The 22,695-nt window shown below is 35.4% G+C and overlaps 1 protein-coding gene across 1 annotated transcript; it reads right to left on the bottom strand.

Moving 5' to 3' along the window:
- Positions 1 to 21,553: 21,553 nt before the first annotated feature.
- LOC124423506 lies at positions 21,554 to 22,694 on the bottom strand. The gene has a single exon (XM_046961282.1). The coding sequence runs from the start codon at positions 22,577 to 22,579 to the stop codon at positions 21,554 to 21,556; it is 1,026 nt and encodes a 341-aa protein (XP_046817238.1). The 5' UTR covers positions 22,580 to 22,694.
- Position 22,695: the final 1 nt, after the last annotated feature.

The raw sequence follows: 22,695 nt of genomic DNA, 5'->3' as shown, positions 1-22,695 counted from the left end.
TACCACGCGAGCAATTTGTTTCTCGCACGTGCTCGTCGTAACCCCTTCTTCTTCTTCTTCTTCTTCTTCCTCCTCCTCATCTTCCTTCTCTTTCTCCTCTAGTAGAACTTATCCCTATTCCAGTGGTTCTCAATCATCGAGTTTCATTCAACGTTTCTATTCATTTTTCGTTAACATTATAAACGATTTGACCGCGTGAAAATAGCCAAACGTTTTATACCCTATGTTCTCTACGATCGAAATTTTTCTTACATTCGATCCTTACATGGACTTTGTATATCCACGTGGGTGGTAAAAGGTCGGCATAGATTTCTTTTAGGACAATTTATACGGTTCCCATTACAAAGGTTCGATTAGACAATAACAAATCTCTTGGTAGAATGAGAAATAATCTCTTCACGAACCCCGTTATTCACGAACACCTACCAGGATTTTATTAATGGCCGATCGATTCTCAATTTTCAAAATTTCGCGTGAAATATCTTCCTCATTGATACCTCCTTCTTTTTCTTTTCTTTTCTTCTTCTTCTTCTTCTTCTTCTTTCTTTTTCCCACCATTCCCCCCCACCCCCTCCATCCCCACTCTTTCGACGTCTTCCTTAATTTTCTATCGTAAGTTTCGTGATGACTCGCATCCCTTTAGATATCCCATATGCCCCTTTACTCTTACCGATCATCCTATTTCGAAAAGGATATATGCTTCAGGAAAGGATGTTCCAGGACACTTTTATATCTCACAATGAATACGAAGTTTGAATCAGATTTGATTTCATTAAAAGCATTCGATCGAATTAACGGTATTGAAGGTAAATCATTTTGACGTTGTCTTGGAAAATCGATTTTTAGATATCATTTTGAAACTATCATATCGTGATCGATCACACGCAGCCACGAACAATAATACGAAAGATGTTCTCGATTCTATTAGAACCCTCCAATATAATAAAACGATGTCGTATCCTTCTTAATCGTTCTCTCTTAGATTCAATCGAAATTTTGAACAGCTGTTTCGTTTCTCTTAACGTTAGATTACTTTCCAAGAAGAACATTGGAAAATTTGTTATTCTGTATCTTTAAATCACTACGTGAGAGAATCTTTTGCCTCTTTCACGATACACTTCGTCCTTTCTTTTCTTTTCTTTTCTGACGAAAAAAAAAAGAAGAAAAAGGAAAAAAAAAAAAAGCAAAATAAAAAAAATAAAAAGGATTCGCAAGAGAGCGAGGTCAGTATCGGAAACATCGACTGGTTCCTTGATTCGAAAAGAGAGACCAGCAGGTAAATCGAGGATGAAGCTACACCTTCAGATTTATTTCTTTTTCTTTTTCTTTTTTTTTCCTTCGTTTCGGTATGAAAGCTCTAATTTTCTCCGAGCCGCGTCGTTTCTTCTTCTTTTTTTTTTTTTCTTTTCTTTCTTTGTCTTCTTTCCTTTTCTTTCTTTGTTTCTCTTCCTTTTTTTTTTTTTTTTTAGTCAAATTTGTTACCGAAGCATCACTACCAACACCATTACCATCACCATCATCGTCGTTAACCCGCAGGGGGTATACAAGTTCGATATATGCGACCGTGACTTTTAAGATCGGCGTCGTCATGCATTGAGTTCGGTACTCTCGGTGTATAATCAGGACCTTTCTTTTCGCCCTGTGTACCCTGTACTTTAAATGCAGGTAACGCGTGCGCGCGCGCGTCGATGCGACATACGCGGGCCCAAGCATTGTAAAGAACGGACACATCGGAAGGGGAAAGGATCACGTGGATCGTCGGGATGTTTTTCATTTTTGCGGAAGTCCACGCTTTTGGAAGAAAAATATACTCGTGTATTTTTAGACTATGTGTGTGTGTGTGTGTGAGAGTGGGGGAATTATCGCATGCATACAAAGTGATTCAGAAAATTGAAATAATTTTATAACATCGCTTTATTAAATTAACTTTAAGAAATTTTCAAATTCTTCTCTTATATAATCTTTTTTACTTTTTTTTTCTTTTTATCCTCTCTCTCTCTCTCTCTCTCTCTTTTTTCTTTTCTTTTTCTTTTTTCACTATTTTTTTTTATTTTTTTTATTTATTTATTTATTTATTTATTTATTTATTTTTTTTTTTTGTTACAATTCTCATTAGACATGTTTCACTCTTTCAGGATTTTGATTTTTAAATGATTATGATTCGAAATTATCGAAAATATAATTTAATGAAAAGTTTTCTTAAAAGAACGTAAAAATTACGAAATGATAATTATATTGGATTTTTATCTATAAATCTATTTACCTTTCTCATAATCATCCTTTATAATTAATTATAATCCTACCGAATTACGTGAGGAAGATTTAAAGCAGGGATGGTCAACCTCAATGATTTTCATCAGGGGTGCTCAACCTCAATGATTTTCATTCAGTTTCGATGCTGCGGGATCGATCGATTTCCGGGACAGCTCATAATTATTCGTATCCTTCCTCTGTTCATTCTATAACATTGTTGTATTCACTCATTCATCCCTGAATGAGGGAGGAGTTATGAAGAAACGAGGAAAACGCACGCATTTCCGTTTACGCAATATCCTTCCGGTAGCGGAAGTTTTACCGCTTTCATTATTATCTCTCTCTCTCTCTCTCCCTCTCCTCTCTCCTCTCTCTCTCTCTCTCTCTCTCGCTCTCTCTCTCTCTATACCAGACTGGACCGCAGTGTTTCTTTGCGGTGTGACACGCACTGTCTGTATGGTACGACTGCGAAGAAACGTCCATCCTTTTCACTTTTTTTTCTTCTTTCTTTTTATTTTTCAATAAGACATACTCTTTCTCTGTTTGCTCTTCATGTATTACGATGTTTTCAGACATACATATATATATATATATATATATTTGACTAATAAGTAATGTTGGAAACAATACATGTATTTTTTATTCAAAATTCAGAGACTACTTATTCTGAAGCAAAATACTATATCATATATATATATATGTATATATATGTGTACAATGTAATATATTCTTTATTTAGATACAATAATATCGATAATTTCGTAATTAGGATTAAATCGGATACATTGTATTTTAATATGTACGTAGATGTTATGGAACTATTTATAATATATGTATTTAAATAATTCGTTCCCTTTACTTCTTTGTTGGGATATCATTCTTACGTAACAATTTTGAAAACGGTGAAATAAATAACTAGCTAAGGAGTAAGAAGAATCTCGTTAACTGGTTCCTCGGCAAAAAGATTCTCGACAGTAAAATGTCCTTCAGAAAAGTAAAAATTACAATTATTCTCTTTCTCTCTCTCTCTCTCTCTCTCTCTCTCTCTATCTCTCTTTCTATCTTTTGAGAGAGAAAGAGAGAGAGATATATAGAAAGATAGAGAGAGTGAGAGAGAAAAATGACAAGCGTTCATTGTATCGAAGCGGGGACTGATAAATTAGCGTGTTTCGAATATATAGACGGGAGACAAGAGCGGATCACTCCATCTGTACGTGACACGTGATTGATCGTCATTATTTATGAAATGTGCCGCGACTGCCTGGAGTGTGAATATTAATAAGTTTCTGAAATTTTTGACTTCAACGGCGGTAAGTCGATTCGAGCGAGGGAAACGCATTATTTGTATAACGAGCCAATTAGAACAAGAGATATCCCGTTTGCTTGTTATTCCGTCTCTTTTTTTTTCACGAAGAAAAGTACGTGCACGAAGGTGTCGAGTGATATTCCAAGAAAATGTTCATACTTTATAAATAAGATCCACAGATCTGAAAGTTTACGATCTCATTTTGGATATATCTATAATATAAATCGATTTATCGATCATGCGAAAAAATAACAGGTACGTTTCTCAATTGTCATTCGAATTAATAATTGAAAGATCGAAGGAAAATATCGTAGCACGGTATTATTGATCTTATTATTAATAAAAGAAAAAAAAAATATATATATATATATATATACATATATATATATACGGTTATATGAATAAATTCTTTAAATCATACATACTGTCAAAATATCCGAATATAATTATTAAAGATCCTTTTCATGATATATGTACACGTTCGAAAATTAGAATTTTTTAATTAACACATCGAGAAACTTCCTCTGTCAGTCACCTGTCTTAAAATAATCTTTTAAGAAAAAAGTACAATGACCCAATCGATTCCCAAAAGAATAATACGAGCATCAATCGCTAATTATATGCCTAATTAATGATTATTATAGACACATAGAATAATCTTTCTCGTGGTGAAAAGGTAAAAAAGAAAAAAAAATTGAAAGAGAAGAAAAAGAAAATCCAAGAGAAAGGTGGGTGGGGGGGGTGGGGGGAGGGTAAAAATCCGTAAGAAGTATCAAAAGAGAATTGTTCGTGAAAGAACAACCGGTCCTAAGTCCAGTGCCGTATGAAATGCGTCATTGGAAATCTGACGTTTACTAATCTCTATAGCTTACCCTGCGAAATCGCGATAAATCTCGCATTATCCAGTGCGTATCTATCGCTTGGCATGATATCCCGCTAGAGCGGCGGTTAACGTTCGAACGGGAAGAGAGGGAGATTCTCGAGCTAGATATATGCGGAAATGCTTGACTTATGAACTTTCTCTCTTTCTCTCTCTCCTTTCTCTTTCCTTTCTCTCTTTTTAGACTTTAGTCAGTTCTAGCTGCTCGCAGCGTGGTACATACGTTAGGAAACTACGAGCGATGGGAGTTAGTCGTACAGCCCTGAATGGAGAGAAAAAGAGAGAAAGATAGAAAGAGAAAGAGAGAGAGAGAGAGAGAGAGAGAGAGAAAAGAAACTTAGCTTAGGACCTGCTTGGTAAATTCACTGTGCACGAAGCTTTTCGTTTCCCGGATCATTGCCAAGGTGAAATCATTCCTTCTTCGTGCGTGACTATATCGTGACGAGAGCGAGATATGATTAATGATCGTTCGACGATAGTTGTTGTGTGAATAGTTCGACAATAACTGAGAGAAAGATATGTACATATATATATATATATATATATATATATATATGTATGTATGTATATATAAAGATATTTATATGTAAGTATATTTATTATTTGTGGGATCATCGCCACCGGTGATTTCAACGCCTGGCTACCGTCGATCGTACCTACCTACGAAATTTTTGATCTTTCCCTCTCTCTCTCTCTCTCTTTAATTTATTATTAGTAATAATAATTTACGATAAAAATACGACATCGATATATATATATATATATATATATCTCTATATGTATATCTCTATATGTATATATCTCTAGGAAGCGATTCGTAAGCAAATTAACTCGTAGCTAGAAGAGGGGCTCGCTTTCTTATGTGATCATACGTGACTGATTAGGTGACTCGACAATGTTTCCTTCTCGACGGACTTTTCTCGATGAACTCTTTCAGTTGGTCCACTGGACCGATCGAATACTCTTACGGATCTAGATCCTGTTAGATTGATATAGAAGAAGAGGAAGAAGAAGAAGGAGAAAGAAAGATAGAGAGTATTCGCAAGGAGTCTTTCGCTGTGGAGGTCAGTCGTTAACGCGTCACGAAAAGATGGACGAGCCACTGTCGGTGTCCGCGGTCGCACAATGCCATATTAATGGCACTCGGTAGCGGTGATAAATTCCTAGAGGTTGAACTCGCTCTCTTGCATATAAACATTTCCTCCTTTCTTTCTTTCTTTCTCTATCTTCCTCCCCTTTTTTTTCTGATTTTTTCCTCCCCCTCTCTCAACCCTCCCTCCCCCTCCCCTCCTCCCGCGCCTCCCCGTTTCCTTTCTTCACCGTTGCTCTTTAACCTCACACAGGGACAGAATGTCGGTACTATGACAATAAGCAAATATATACTCAACTTGCCGTCTTTAGAATAAGACGAACTCTTTCTGACTTTATTTGTGTTTTCTTTCTGTTAGAAAGAGAGAGGGGTGGAAAGAGGGAGGGAGAGAGAGAGAGAGAGAGAAATATAGACAGTTAATTGACTCTTCAAGTTGTTCGAGCAAAGATCGACGATGATCTTCTCATCTCCTCTCTCCGATTCTATTTTTCTATCTTTGTCCTTTCCATCATTCCGCATCATACTCTTTCCAAGAAAGTAGGATAACGTTGTAGGCATTCTCGTCAGGTTGCCAGTGTAAGACAACTCTTCGTTCTAGACCTAGCCTTACAATGTATCTTTACGTACATACGTATGTCAGAATTACGTTATGCTTACGATACGATCGACGTTGATTTATGAGGAGCCGAGACTACTTGTTGTTGGCTTTAATTAAAGTAAATCTTAATATACGATAGAGACCTGTGATCTTCCTGGTACTTACGTCTGTCTTTTCTTCAAAGTTTCTCTATCTTTCTTTCTTTCTTTCTTTCTTTCTTTCTTTCTTTCTTTTTATTTTATCTTCTTCTCTTCGAGAGTTTCGGCAACGTCCTAATATTCCAAATTGTTTAAACAGCATCCTCTTTCTCTTCTTAGGTGGATTTTTTTAAAGATACCGAATATGGTACGGGCCTTTCTTTTTCCATGGAAATCCCCTCGAGCGTGTAGACGATGAAACGTAGCGCCGAGTTCGAGAGAAGAAAAAGAGAAAGAGAGAAGAATAAGAAGAAGAAGAAGAAGAAGAAGAAGAAGAAGAAGAGGAAGGAGAAGAAGAAGGAGGAGGAGGAGGAGGAGGAGGAGGAGGAGGAGGAGGAGGAGGAGAAGAAGGACCGATTGCAATTTCCAATGGCGGAGACGAGCGCGCGAGATCGAAGGTCCCCGGCCGTTCGGTGGACCCTTAGACATTTTACGTTTTCGTGATAGCTCACGGCTGTTTATTAGGAAAGAGGTTTACCAGGCCCGTTTCTCCGCGGGCTTTGAGAAGGACTTCGACCGATTTTCGGGTTCTTGACCGCTCTAGGAATTCGACCGGTCGCGAAAGGTCACCACCTTTCGATCCTAAAGTTCCAATCTTGCAAGAGAGACTTAAACTTCTCGATGAGATTATACCAAAACGATATTATTCATTTTCATAACTTATCTAATCGAGTTTGATTTATAATACGTAGAAATTATTCTCATCGTTTTTATGAAAAACGCTTATCTTTCTTTCTCTTTTCATTTTCTTCTCTCTCCCATTTCTTTTTTCTTCCTTTGATATATAATTTTCATCTTAGATTATTTTCATTTCCGCGTTTTCATTGAAAAAGATCTTTCATATTTTTGATCGTATGTTAATATTATATCGACGAATAGTCGTCGTATATTAGATATCATTCCTATGAAATTTATTATTTGAATAGAAAAGTGTAGTTCGAAGGACAGTCATTCTCCCTTCCTTTGCATGCATTCTTTCGGTTCTTATTTTATGGCGCTCCGTGCAATTTGCTGAAGGATTAGAAGCGCGAGCACGGTCTGCGTGCTGCGGAGCCCGGGGCGGTGAATTATTATTGTCTCGGTTGCTCACGCAGAGCCAGCCTCGTGTTGCGATCGTACAAGAGAGAAAGAGAGAAAGAAAGAGAAATATAAGCTCGGAGGGAAAAGGGGAGAGCGCGCCGGAGAAGGCCAAATAACGAAAAATAATATTTCTTGAGTGGCAGTAGAAAAAATAATAAGTTCGTCGCAGATCTGTATGGTATACTCATTTCATCTCTTTTCGTCTTATTTGGTCTATGTAAAAAAGAACGAAACAGAAAAAGAGAAAGGAAAAAAGAAATATATATATATATAAATAATTAATAATAAAACGATAATATAATTAGTAAAATGAAACGTGATATAAAGAAGAAGAAGAAGAAAAAAAAAGGGAAGATTTTTAAAAGAAAATGAAATTATTCATTTTTTAATTTTTTATTATATATATATATTTTATATTATTATTCATATTCATCAAAAATTCTCTTTCGAACATATGTCACACGTTTTCCATTATAATCGTATATTTTCAGGACCTTTCTCTCTCGTATATCATTCGTCGTCTTTTCAATCTCATTTTATCTTTTCTTGGAAAGATATTTTTTTTTCCTTTTTTTTTTGTTTTCGATGGAGAAGAATTATTTGAAAGAGAGCGAGATAACGACAACAACAAAGAGAAAAGGAAAAAAGAAAAAGAACAAAAAGAAAAAAAGAAAAGTAAGAAAGTAAGAAAAGTGAACGTGCTTCTATATTTTTAAATAGACTCAATGACTTCGTACAGAATTGTATCGGCGATTTTGATTTCATGAAGACGTATTCGTGCACCCTCGCCCACGTGCTTGCTCGAACTCGCCCCCGACAATACCTACGTTAAATCCCGCACGGATTCATTGTCCGCTGTGGTGATTTCTCATTGTAGGTGGAGGAGGAACGGCACGAGTTATTGACTCGTTTAATCCTGGGTTACGCCCCGACCTACCTTAACTTTGAGTTACTATCCCCGACACAGTGAAGCGAGAAAGAGAAAGAGAAAGAAAGAGAGAGAGGGGGGGGAAGGGAAGGAGAGAGAGAGAGAGTCTTCGACCCACGATGTCTATTCGCGAAATCGTGATACGAGCTAACCGGAAACGTAAAATCGAGCGACTCTAGTATCCGAGTTACGCCTTCCCGTTTTCCTTTTTTTTGATCTATCATCCTTTTCTTTCTTTCCTTCTTTTTTCTTCTTTTTTTTCTGTTTTCCTTTACTTCTCGTACATTCATTAAATAATTAATTAATTAATTCATTCATTCATTCGCTTATATTTACTTACTTAATATATCATATTATTCACTTATTATTTGTTTATTTATTTATTTATTTTTTTAACGTTCGACCTCTATTCGACCTTCTTAATTACTTCTCGATTAAATCCTCATCAAACGAATCGTACAATAATTTAATTAATCGTTTTTCTTTCTTTTTTTTTTCTTCTTTTTTTTTTTTTACATGTCTATTATTTCCTTCCCCCCTCCCTCCACTCCCCACCGCCCCACGTATCTCTCTCTCAGGCATATCGATAGGATTAGGATCGATAGATCCTAACAAACGTTTGATAAAACTTTCGTTTTTTTTCTTTTCCATTGATCCCGATTGGTTATCCTTTTCTCGATATAAAAAATATCATTCGTATACTTTTCTTTCTATTTCTTTTTGTCTTTATCATTGTGAAAAGATTTTTTTTCCATTTGCACGATCTTTTTTTTTCTTTTCTTTCCATTGTACGATATGACGTTTAACATATATAAACAACGTTTGAATATAGGAATGATATGTACCGGATTGCATAGCAGGTGCCGTTTAACGGCGTCCAACGTTTCGACCGTATTATAAATCGTTGTCTTCGTTAGTAAAATCAGCGCCGCGAGTCCACGCTTAAGTAAGCCGCTTCGTTGTAGAAGAAACGATGATGCTTAGTCGGGTTGCTTAACGAGAGACAGAACGGTATTGGCTGAGGGCGTCCCATGATACATATACAATCCGATATTTTCTCTCTCTTTCTCATCTCATTCACTTTGTTTATTCTTTTTTCCTTTTTTTTCTTTTTTTTTTACCTCCTCCTTCTTCTTTTCCTTTCTTTTCTTTTTCAATCGTTCAGAAGGAACAATTCTTAAAGGTGCCCCGTGCACTCTTTGTTCTCGTATTGAAAGTATCTCGATGTAAATACTATTCGTTGTAATTTTTCATTGATTTATGCATCCCAAACCATATCGCCATTGCTATGCAAGATCTTAATGAAACAATTATGGATCGTCGTCGTTCGGCTAATATACGGTACGTCGTGTTCTTGAAATATGTTTCGTGTACTTAACTCGCTCGACGAATTTGTAGAAAGCGAAAGAGTCTTTGTATATATATATATATATATATATATAAACATATATCTTTCTCTCTCTCTCTTTTTATTTTTTATTTCTTTTGTATTTTTTTTTTATTTTCTTATTTTCTTTTTTTTAATTTTTTTTTTTTTATAAGATGCTTCGAAACAAAAGAACGTCTAAAGTTTCTACCGTTAATTGGCACTTCTTTCTTTCTCTCTTTCTTTCTTTCTCCCGTTCGATTGTAAACCGGCAATAATTCAACGGTAGACCATGCAATTAAGCATGATAAGTCACGAGCGGTTACAATAGGTGAGAGGCGAGGGTCGACTGAGTCTCGCTAGGAAAGACGAATAATAATTTGCTTAGCCCGAGGATATCGGGATTGTAAAATCGTCCCTGAAAAAAAGACAATGACGGTCCTAGTTTAGAAGAAAAAAAAAAAAAAAAAAAAAAAAAAAAAAAGAAAAAAAAAGAACAGAGAGAGAGAGATAGAGAGAGAGAGAGAGAGAGAGAGAGAAAGGGTTGATATCGAGGTATGTTAGTCAATAGGAAATCGCTTTGTAGAATCTGCCACTGCTCTTGATCAACGTTTCGTGTAACTCTGCTCTGCATCTGCATCGATCGGCAGCCATTTTTGCGCATTCATCAGGCGGCTTAACTAGGCGTGTCCGTTTATGGCTTCAGGCTGTATTTGTAGGTTAAGATCTTCGATGAGTTTGGCGCCGTACTACTATTGAAGAACTATTCTCTGCTCTCTTTCTCTTTCTAACTTAACGTTAAGAATACGTCAAAGACGTTCGCGATAAGGCAGGTGTGCCTGCTGATGTTCGACTACCCTCGGGCCCTCTTTCTACCTCTTTCGATCGAGATCGGTACCCTTCGATTCGTCCTGCTTTCGCAGTTCCGCCCATATTTCGCTTCGCTACCTACCGTATTCCTTCAATTTCCTTCTTAGATAAGAATATATTGTTGCTTATTCTTCCGGAAATGGTTTTATTCCAAATGTTTTAGAATTTTAATCGCTAAAATTTTCTATACTTTCAAATTTATAAGATTTATAAGAATTCTTAATAAATCGTTAATAATTATTATTACATTGGTAATAATGAAATTATTAATGTAATTAGAAATATATACTAATACATATATTAATATAGCGAGTATATATATATATATATATATATTTATCATAGGAAACGTGATTATGATAGAAATAATATTACAATTTATAGTAATAGCATATGTTCTTTTTCCTAACATAATATTTTTCAACGTGATCCTTTCGGAATAATATGATTTAACATTTACTTTAATCATCATGCACTATAAATATTTTCTTCGATCATTATATACGTATGTATATCAATTTTTAGAAAGATTAAAAATATTATCGTCAAACATTTGAAATTATATACGTTCGAAAGATCCATTTTGCGGAAGTATAGCGTCAACATATTTTTCTTTATTATTATTGATCCATCCTAAAATCGATATTCACGAGACACAAACTGATCTTATCTCTCGTAGTTTCGCTCACACGATCAAGAACCGATGTTTATGCGGAATCGCTTGTGATCTCAGAAGCGATCGCCGTTTGACGACTTTATCCAGTTTTCTCGTAAACTCGCGAGGACGGTGCATTTGCTTGGTGAAGCAAAAGGATAGATATATCGGTAGATCGGCTATTTAATTATCGGCATGTGATCGAGACTCGCGAGAATCGCGATACGGATCGACGGTAAACCCCGACGTCGTCCAATCTGTTATTACGCTTCTAACGCTCTTTGACTATTTATAGGCTTGCCGATCGAGTCGATTCCGCGACGTGATAGGTGAAATCGTATTTCTTACCGAAGGACTTTATTTTTATTCATTCGACGACGACGTTTTGCTTATTTTATCGATCGGTTCGACATGATTTTCCTTTTGATGTTTTTAATTACATTAGCATTTATATATCGAAAGTTAAGTATAGATTCGATTAAATACGAATACCAATTTTAATCGTTTAAATTTCAATAAGATCAACCATTTCCTGAGATGTTAAAAAGAGAACACACAAACACACACACAAAAAAAAAAAGAATGCGTTTATTCAGTTAATCATTATACAATCAAAAAAAAAAAAAAGAAAAAAAAAAAGAAAAGAAAAAATTGCACTTTTCAAATTCTTCATCTTTGGATACAATATATCATCGCGTTATCGTCGAAGTAATTCGATCTATGCTTTTTCCTCCACCCTCTCCCCTAACCCCCCCCCCCCACCTCGAACATTTCGTCGAGTCTTGTGAACACATCACGAGGTATTTGTATTTGCGCTTATCATCGCAAATAAAGAGATAAAATCGATGTATATACGCTTTAGAGTTACGTTCGAGGCGTGATTTCTCTAAGACACCGTGGCGGCCGTTTTGGTTTTGCTCGTTCGTTCGGACTAGTGTGGCGATTACGAACGAGCAAAAAGATCGTTCGTTCGTCCACGATCCATGAGGAAGAAGAAGAAAAAGAAGAAGAAGAAGAAGAAGAAGAAGAAGAAAAATAAGAAGAAAGAAATCGGAGCCATGCTGTTTCTCTAGCGATGTCTTCATCCTCGTTCCCTATCTTTATATTTTTCCAAGTTTTTGGTAAAGCTTTGAACATTGAACATCCTTTCGCAATAACGTTCATAAGTAATGGTTAATTAAGGTTAGAAGAAAGTTATCAACGAAGTGAAATTAATAACATAAAGTGAAGAGTTTCATCCTCTACTTATCACTAGGATCCTTCTTCTACTTCTTCTTCTTCTTCTTCCACCCCTTCCTCCTTTTTATCTCTTCTCCATGGAAGAAACTCGAAGTGGGAGGGAGGCGAGGGGGGAGGAGGGACATCATGGCAACGGTTATGCAGTGACAGTGCGGAAATGTACGGTCAATGAATCGGAGGACGTGGATGACACACGAAGGAGAGAACGCAAGGCGTTCAACTCGTCAAATTATAGCAACCTTCTGTTAGAAAGAGAGGGAGAATGATTCTCAGAGTCCATCGAACCGTTAAATCGATCAATTCCACCTGGAATTTCGCTGACGAATTTCTCGACGAAATTCTTAGACTTCTTGGATCTTACTAAATGTATCAAGATGAAACGGAATCGGAGATATACCGTTTTGTTTGGTCCTTTTCAAATAGTCTCACTCAGAGCATTTATATATCCAGAGAAGGATGCCTCGCAAAGACCGAATTAAAAGGAGCAGTTTGAAGTTGGTCTTTATTAACCATTGCTTTCTATCCAGCTGTGCGAATACAGTCTTGGCAAATACATACATACATACATACATACATACATACATACGTATAGAGAAGATGGTCCATGGGTGATTATATGGGACGGTAATGAAGTTAATGCGTCTGTTGCTCGTACAATGGAGTAAAACGGCATTATCGCGATTACTACTATTACTGCAATTATGACGATTGCTCGTGGCATACGAAAGGTGTGAGAGAGAACGAGCTTACTAGAGTAGAGTGGAAATACCTGCGTATTCCACTTACTGAGATGACGTTTCTCAGAACATACGAGAGGTTATTTCGAGAACGATCGTATAGAGAAAGAGAGATAGATATAGTCGTCTTATCCTTCTAACGCTTAACTTTGCGTGTCCGGATGCGTGTAAACTCTTTGCGGGAGTAATGTGCCAGGTGGAGACTGCCAATGGATATAAGGAAGCAAAGATACAGGTGCGATCGTTCTGAATGGATCCCAAAACACATTGGCCAATAATAATTCGATTTGAGAATCGACCCACGATGTTTCGTGGATCTTTTTTCTTTTTTTTTTTTTTTTTCCAATACCGCTTTGATTTCGTCCTTCGCGATGACCTTGAACTTTGACCTAATTCTTATTTCAATCGGTATAGAAGATCGTACAATCTTGAAATCGATTTAACTCCACTTCGGGAATTTTCGTTTGTTTGTTTGTTTTTCTTCTTTTTTTTTTTTTTTTTTTTTTTTTTTTTAATTTAAATGTCAAAGCACTTAATGAGATTCTCACTTTTTATATTGATAATAAATTTCCTTAATATTCGTTATTTGTTATCATTTAATGAGAAAAAGTTTTTCCATCGTCGAATAAAAAATAATTCATTTCAAATCTTTGATTAATTATCGTACTCTAATATAAATCGTTGCAATAATGCGATTCAAAAATAACAGCAAGGATCTTTTATACATTTTACAATGTTTATTTGAATTTATATATTGAAGGGAATTATAAAAAGCAATTAATATTATTTCATCACATTTTTCAATTCTCTTGTTTCATGGAGTTAATCGATTTGGCAAGTGCGCGGCTCATATATTTATATATATATATATATATATATATATATATATATATATATATATATGTATGTATATATGAATTGTATAGCTTTTTTTCTAATCAATATATTATATCGATTATATACTATTAATAATATTTTATTATTTTATATATATATATATATGTGTGTGTGTGTATATATGAATTGTATAGCTTTTCGAATCAATATATTATATTGATTATATACTATTAATAATATTTAAATGTTTTGATCTATCATAAGATTTATTTGAAAACAATCGACATTTCAATATGTTTATAAATGAAACAAGCTTCTGAACAAGAAGTTGACTTTGAAGAAGTTCAATTCATAATTCTCTATTTGATTATGTGAATTGCCAAGGTCTCGGTTGAAGGTAAAGTTAAACACAAGCTTTGTAAATCCATAGTCGAAAGGTTCGATAGGAAGATGTAGGCGCCGCGTGCTCGCCGACCCTGACCGTTCCCACTGGCGGCATATCGAGGTTTGTAAGTTATGCGCCCGTACCTACTCCAGGCACGTAAGGTAAGTCCCGAGTACAGGCGGAAAAGATAGGGAGAGTGAGTGCGTTGCCTGGTATCAATTTGTCTGCCTGGTAGCAGGTTCGGTTGAACAGACGAAGGTCGCTTTGTACGAGCCGCTATCCGCCGTTCTATCAAACCCCAACAACATCCGCCGCGATCGATTTATTCTCTCAACGGACCGCGTAAGATACCAATTACCTCTGGCACATAGACTTGCGCCAGCTCACGTGCGAGCCAATGGAAATCGAAAATTAAACGCTGCCCTTTTCTTCGTTGCCATCTTTGACTCTTTCTCCCTCTGCCTGTCCCTTTTTCTATCTAATGTTGAATTAAACTTATTTCAGTTCAAGTTTTATCTAAAGGAAACAACAACAACAACAACAACAACAACAACAACGAAAAGAAAGGATAAGTATGTTAGCTCAAAAGGATTTAACAAAGAGAATTAGCTTTTAATGGATAATGAAATTGGGTTAGTGTGTATAGTATGAGTCACCGTATATAACACGAGTTCTTTAATATTATATTAAATTGGATAATAAGTAATGTAAGAAATTTTCATATATTTCATATCTAAATATATAATAATGATATATTACAGATAATATAATACAATGATATGATGATATTGGATTGGCCAATAATCCATTTTGAAAATTGTCAGTACAATATTTTAATATTTTATTTAGATATAAAATATTGAACGTTACGATATTATTCGTTGATCAATTTAATATCGTTCATTTAGAGAGAGAGAGAGAGAGAGAGAGAGAGAGAAAAGAAAGTCGAATCAATGCGACACAAATGTGACAAGTTTGAACGTAACGAGGTTATCTATAAATAATAAATTTATGTAACGATTGATCTCGTTCGATAATTCGTTACAATTGAAAATAATGAGTTTCATCTTTTTCTTTTTATTTATTTATTTTTTTTATTTTATTTCTTATTCCATGATCGTCCGTTATACGTATACTTCTGCTCTCTCCGATTACTTTTCACGCGCGTTAACGGATTCACGTTATTATCGCGTCATAATCATGGACGCCGAGACAAGGATACTGGATGGTAGGATCATCGAAGACTCCGCTAGCCGCCATTGTTAACGCGTTAACCGGCTTATCGTCGAAACGCATGGTTAATAATACAGTATGTTCTTCGACTACAGCTTTCACGTTTCAATGCTTGCTCGTTTCTATGGTCCAACTGATCATATCTTCGACTTTAACTTTTATTATATACAATGTGTACGTGTATATACATATATATATATATATATATATATATATATATATATATATACATGTATATATACACATATATACATATGAATAAATGAATAATGTATTATTCATTTTAATTATTTGATATAATATTTTAAAATTATTATATAGTATTCAAAAAGTATGAGACTAAACTTATACTATGTGTTATTGTGATCGAATAGATGAAAAACATAGGTATTAATTTATATTTAAAAATGCTTTATTAAAAAGTTATCTGCTTTTACCAAACTCTCTCTCTCTCTCTCTCTCTTTTTGTTTTTTTCCCTCCTTTTTCTGACCTCCTATTTATGGGGTCACGTGAAAGATTTGGTTTTTTTTTTTTTTTTTTTTTTTTTTTGTTAAATACGATAAAAACAGAAGATGAACTTTACGAATGTATTCAAAATGCACTTACTATTATTTTCAATATCGTTGTAATATTAGAAAGAGTTAGGCAATCGATAATTCTACGAATGAAAGTCACCATTTTTTCAAAAGGGAAAAATTTTCGAACATTTCTTATAACAGTCACAATAAATATATAATAATAAATATCTTTCAAAGTATATATATATATATATCCTTTTGATAAATCATTTTCGGAAATAATTTCATATGAACCCCTTTTTTTCTTTTTTCATTTATTTGATCTTAGTAACACGTAAGATGAGTTTGATCGCGATACTTTTTGAATATCCTGTACGCTCCTTTTTATTACCAAAAGAAATTTATTAAGTAGATAATTGCTAATTAGTTTCCCTTTGGTTTTGTATTCTCCGACGGGAAGATATGTGTAGAAATAAAAAAAAAAAAAAAAAAAAAAAAAAAAGAAAAGAAAAGAAAAGAAAAAGAAAGAAGAAAACAAACGAAAAAAAAAAATATATGTATATATATATATATATATATAACATAAGAAATAAAAATAAGAGGAAAGGATGAGAAGAAAGAAAAAAAAAAAGAAATATTGCAAGAGATAAGAGAAAGAGAGATATCTACTTTTAGCCGTCCTAGAAAAGGTTAACCGATGCGCAGTTTACGTGGTAGTTATATAGAAGAATTCGTAGAAGAAGACGATGGCCCGAAGGAATAGTTTAAGTTCTCTCTCGCTCTCTGTCTGTCTGTCTCTCTCTCTCTCTCTCTCTCTCTGTCTGTTCGTAGCGAAGAGTCCAATTCGGTCCAGCACGAGATGCATCACTATGCATTCGTCCATCGAATGGGTTCCGTCGATCTCCTGATCGACGACGATCTATTTCGATCGAAAGTTTCGTAGATCGTCAACTATCGAATCAATGGATCGATTTCGTGATAATTCCCTTACCTTCGAAAGTATTATACATAACTATACTATATAATATATTTGATGTGTTTTATCTTTTTTTTTCTTTTCCTTTCTTTTTCTTTTTTATCTCTCTCTCTCTCTCTCTCTCTCTCTCTCTCTCTCTCTCTCTCTCTTTCTTTCTCCGTCGATGATCCACTTCGAACGCAACACGAAATCTGCATAATTCTCCTCCTTGCTGCACGCGATTCTACGAAAGGAAGAGGAAGGAGAAAAAAGTGGTAAGGGGGCGAGGTAGGGGGGGAGGAGTTAAGGGTGCACGCACAATCATCCTTGGTAATTCAGTATTTAGCTTTTTGTCCTTTCTCTCTCTCTCTCTCTCTCTCTCTCTCTCTCTCTCTCATCTATTCGCATTGCACTTCCTTAAATACATTTGGTCTTGATCGAGGAACATTTATTGGTGGGAATTTGTTTCATCGTTTTAATAATAATAACAATAATAATAATATTAATAATAATAATAATAATAATAATAATAATAATAATAATAATAACTATTATTATGGACAAGAGAAAATGAAAAGAAGACGGGATGGGGAGATCGATTAAATAAGAAAAAAATCTTCGTGTAGAGTACGATCGTAGAAAGGGTAGAAAAAAAATAATAATAATGGTAATAATAATAATAATAATAATAATAATAATAATAATAATAATAATAATGGTAATAATAATAATAATAATAATAATAACAGAGAAAATTATTTGCTATTCTTAAATTATCTTATACACCCTCATACAGGGTGAGTCACGTATGTTCCTTACGTTACATTAAATCCACATAGGTACATACATATATATGTATATATTTATATATATATATATATACATTTTTAACATATTTTAATGATATAAAATCAATTTTTGGTGGCATTTTGTCCTTTTTTATTCTTCTTATTAATGAAATATCGAATATTAAAATATAGTAGTACGTAATTCACCCTACATATATATATATATATATATTTCATATACATACATATATATATATATATATACTATTTACAAATCGATTGAATCAAGTTGGCTAACGTCAGGTATCGAAAGAAGCGCTTTTGAATCGACTTTAGAAGCTTTCCCCCTCTAAGTACAAAGTATAGTCCTCGCCCGAAGGAAAAACGGTGCTATCGCTGATGTACTATACCAGAGTGATTCGTCGCGCGTATTACTCTCTGTCTTCCGTAATGGCGTGCGCGCGAGTCGAAGAAGAAGAGGCCGTTGCCTCTGTTTCGCGCGCGATTTCGTCGAGCCCCGTCGAAGAGAAATTGTGCGAATAGCCGGGATACGTGAGCGAAGAATATATATACGCCGTTGATGGCACGACGCGCCACAGTAAATGAAGACGTTCGCGTCGACCGATTAGCTGCGTTCGTGCTACGCATCCTGCGTTTTATTCCTTCGTTGTAAAAGAAAGCAAGAGAGAGAGAGAGAGAGAGAGAAAATGGGATGTTAGAATCTTATGCTCTGGACCACTATTAATGTAACGTTTATTTCTTTTCTCTTTCTATCTTTTCCGGTTTTCAGCCTATTTTGTTCTCTCTCTCTCTCTCTCTCTCTCTCTCTCTTTATTTTCTTTTAATTTTATTATTACTCCATCATCTTTCTGCTTTTTTTTTCCTCCGTCTGTCTTTTTGTTTCTCTATCTGTTAATTTCTCTCTTTTTCCCCTGTTCTATCTATCTATCTATCTATCTTTTATAACGTTGATACTTCTCAAATAAACTCATTGGATAATCAGCCGTTCTCCTTTTTCCGTTAACAGTTTTCTCCGAAGAAACGATCGACGATAATAGAAAAGACGACGTTAGAAACTCCTATCCTATCTCCCTTAATTGCGGAAGCCAGAAGGTGATGCGAAATAAATTTGCCTTTACGTAGCGGACAAAGACGTTGATACGAATTTTTCTCGCTTTTCTCGAGACGAAATTAATGAATGCCGTCATTGAGTTCGTAGATCGTCTCTCTCTTTCTCTCTCTCTTTCTTTATCCCTCTCATCTTTTGTCTCTCTGTCACCTTAGCTCGAAGATTTATTTAATCCTCACTCGTGTAGAATAGAATCGTCGAGTATAGCTCGTTTCGAGTGAAGAGTCGAGTCATCAGTCGAGAGCCTTAATTAAACCGTAATTAACAGTCCAAAGAAGTTATTTTTTTTTTTTTTTGGAAAAAAAGGATAAAAAGAAAAAAGAAGAAAGAAAGAAAGAAAAAGAGAGAGAGAGAGAGAGAGAGAGAAAAAAGCGAGATATTCGGACAGGAACTTTAGAGAGAAAGCGAGAAATAGAATTGTCGATGAAGTGCTTGATGATTATCATCGTACAACCCTTCGCAGTTTTTTCTTATATTATATTTTCGCTCGACTTCGTGACTACGACTCGTCGTCGTTTGAACGAAGAGGAGCTTTCTCACAGCTCGCGAAGAAAAAGCTTGGAAGAAGGTCTTCTCTTTATCTCTCTCTTTTTCTCCCTCTCTCTTTCGTTCACTCTCTTTCTCTCGTCCAGCCACTACTACCATCTATCATTCTGTCAGCTAGGAGATTTCAATTTGCTCTCTTTTTGCACCATTACCGGGCCCCGGCGGCCCGCGCAAAATTGTATTTAATTGTGATTGACTGCTAAGTGGAGGTGGCCCGTCGCTGCCATTTGTCCCGCGATTTTTGCATATCCCTAATTGCAAGAGGGAGCCATACTCTTCTCGTTCTTAGAATCGCCTTGTGAATCGAGCTTTATTCACTCGTACGAGAAGGAATCACGACCTTGCTCCTGATGCTTATATCATGTCTTTGATAAAATTCGATGAACTTCCTTTGGAAATCTCGAGAGAATTCATTTGATGATTCGTATGATGCTTTTCGTTAGATCTCAGGGATGAAATTAATTTTGTTTCAATGGAAAAAAAAAAAAAAAAGAAAACAAACGATATCGTATTTTCAATACAATTTATAATAAGTATTACGAGATTGATTTCATGAAGAAGAAGAAAAAAACAAAAAAAAAAAAGAAAGAAGAAAAAGAATAAAAATAAAGATAAAAAAAAAGAAAAAAAAAAAAAAAGACTATAGCCATACGCTTTAAGAATTTAGAAAGTAAACAATCTCTGACTGAAGCAAATTATAAAAAGGAATCGAACGATTCGCCAAGTCATTGATGACTTAGACGTTAAAAACCATGCTATATCACCTGGTTTCTTACTTATAAGAGCCAATTTCATTCTCTTTAATTACATTATTACTTACGTTTCCATTTTTTTCTTTTCTTTTTTTTCTTTTCCTGTTCGTTTTTCTTTCTTTCTTTCTTTCTTTTTTTTTTCTGATTTTTTTTTTTTTTTTTTTTTTTTTGTTATTCCCCTTACAATCCCACGAAGTTTCATTCGAATCGATGATATTCCGGTTTGCGAAATTTCCTCGTTAGAGAAAGTCGTCATCCTTTATATCGGCAAAGTTTCAGATCTAATAATTTAAGAAGTGACTCCAATCGGACATATTTATGTGCTTATGTACCTATAGAGAGAGAGAGAGAGAGAGAGAGAGAGAGAGAGAGAGAGAGAGAGAGAGAGAGAGAGAGAGAGAGAGAGAGAGAGAGAGAGAGAGAGAGAGAGAGAGAGAGAGAGAGAGAGATAAACAAAAACTCACTTACGCACGTGATATTTCGAGACGATCCACCAGCGAGATTTATTTTACAATTGAGAGTAAATCAAATGGTCCATCAAAAAAGATTCTATTATATCTCTCAAAGGAAAATATCGAATTATCGAGGAATCACAATTTTATACATTTTTCCTTATCTGTTAGCGAGTATTCGTACTCGACGTATGATACTTTCTGCATCTTTCTCTCTTATTCTCTTTGCTACCGATATTATCTACTAGAGAGAGAGAGAGAGAGAGAGAGAGAGAGAGAAAAGAAAAGAAAGAGAGAGAGAGAGAGAGAGAGAGAGAGAGAAAAGAGATCGCGCAGGAAAAAGTCACGTGGAATCTCGTGGCAATGTGGCACGAGGGAGAAACATTAGCGATGAAATATCGCGCGGCACGAAACTGCTGTAATTATTGCTCTTGATTAAACTCACCGGCTGTACAAGGAATTCGAATCGATATTCCCTCTCTCTCTCTCTCTCTCTTGTTTATATATATATATATATATATATATATATATATATATCGTTTACACATATACATATGTATATCTATTTATATACACAGGAATCGATTAGGCATATCGCGTTTACTTTATCGTTTATAAAATCGCGAAATGACAAATGTTAGAAGTCTGAACGAAAGAAACCAAAAAAAGAAAAAAAAAAAAAAGAAAAAAAAGAAAAAGAAAAGGAAACAAAACAAAACAGAACAAAAAGGAAGAAAGAAAGAAAGAAATATTCGAGTTCATTCTCTTTGCAAAAGTTCATAGAGCGCAGCTATGTAAGTCTGTGCCATTTGTAATGTTTCGAACTTGCTGAGTTTCCTATCGTTACCTAAACTAGGAACGACGTCACGTAACCTATCAAAGGCATCGTTTAAACTATTCATTCTCCTTCTCTCTCTGGCGTTAGCTGCCAATCTTCTTCTCCTAAGCACTTCGACACCCGGTGCAGTACCATTCTTCATCTTTTGCACGGATTCCTTGTCCTTATGTTCGGTATAATCCGTATTACGAAAAGATTCGTTCCTTTGATGATGATACCTAATTTGATCGTTTTCGATTGTCGTCTGATTGCTCGTAGCACAACCGTCCTTTCTCTGCATGGTACAGGTACTACCAAAGTAAAGGACCTCTGGCCTTTGACCGTAAGGACCAACGTCTGGTCCACTGTCGTTACTTCCGGAGTGATTAAGACCGTTACTTTTTGCAATAGCATAGGCCTTTGCAACAAAAAAAGTATCCTGCTTTTGCGAGAACTCGCACCTGTCGTTCCCAAAGACAACGCTCGTGGGATGATGTTCCATTTTTGGCGCGTAACCGGATTCCTGTTTGCTCGGGAACGTTTCGTTGTTAAATGTCGTTGTACTGTTCAAAGGAGCCTGATAGATTTCTTCGAGACGTTGATGATGATCGTTCGTTCTGAATACGATCTTCGTACGTTCCTTTGGATTTCCTATCATAGTTTGCGTTTGATGATCGTTTCTATAACCTTCCTTGTAATAACCTTCATAAAACTCAGCGAAATTAAAGGTTGCCGTAGTGGTAACGTGAAAAGCACCATTCAAAGCACCGATCTCTTGATATTCCTGATGATTGTGACTGTCCAACGAGCTAACGCTACCACAACTACTGCCTCGTGATCTTGGTGGCTGAGGATAAACCTCCTGATGAGGCCAAGAGACTCGCGGATTCGATTCAGGACTACTCGCTGATCCATAACCCTCGGAGTCCATTAAATCGTATTGCTGAAAGTTCGCGTAGGCGGTCATCCTACCCCCACAGGATCCTATTTGTTTTGTCTTTCTACGTGATACGAAGGAAAAATTGTATTTCACATTTGAATCATATCGTAAACGTAATGACGTCTGCCCTTTCAATCTCTGAA

This window comes from Vespa crabro, chromosome 4 (assembly GCF_910589235.1).
Source record: "Vespa crabro chromosome 4, iyVesCrab1.2, whole genome shotgun sequence".
NCBI classification, from domain to species: domain Eukaryota; kingdom Metazoa; phylum Arthropoda; class Insecta; order Hymenoptera; family Vespidae; genus Vespa; species Vespa crabro.
The sequence above is the reverse complement of the archived record's forward strand: the minus strand, read 5'-3'. Positions and strand labels throughout refer to the sequence as shown.

Bases quoted from the DNA above. Each gene is read 5' to 3' on its own strand.
- LOC124423506 (XM_046961282.1), bottom strand. From the start codon at position 22,579: ATGACCGCCTACGCGAACTTTCAGCAATACGATTTAATGGACTCCGAG.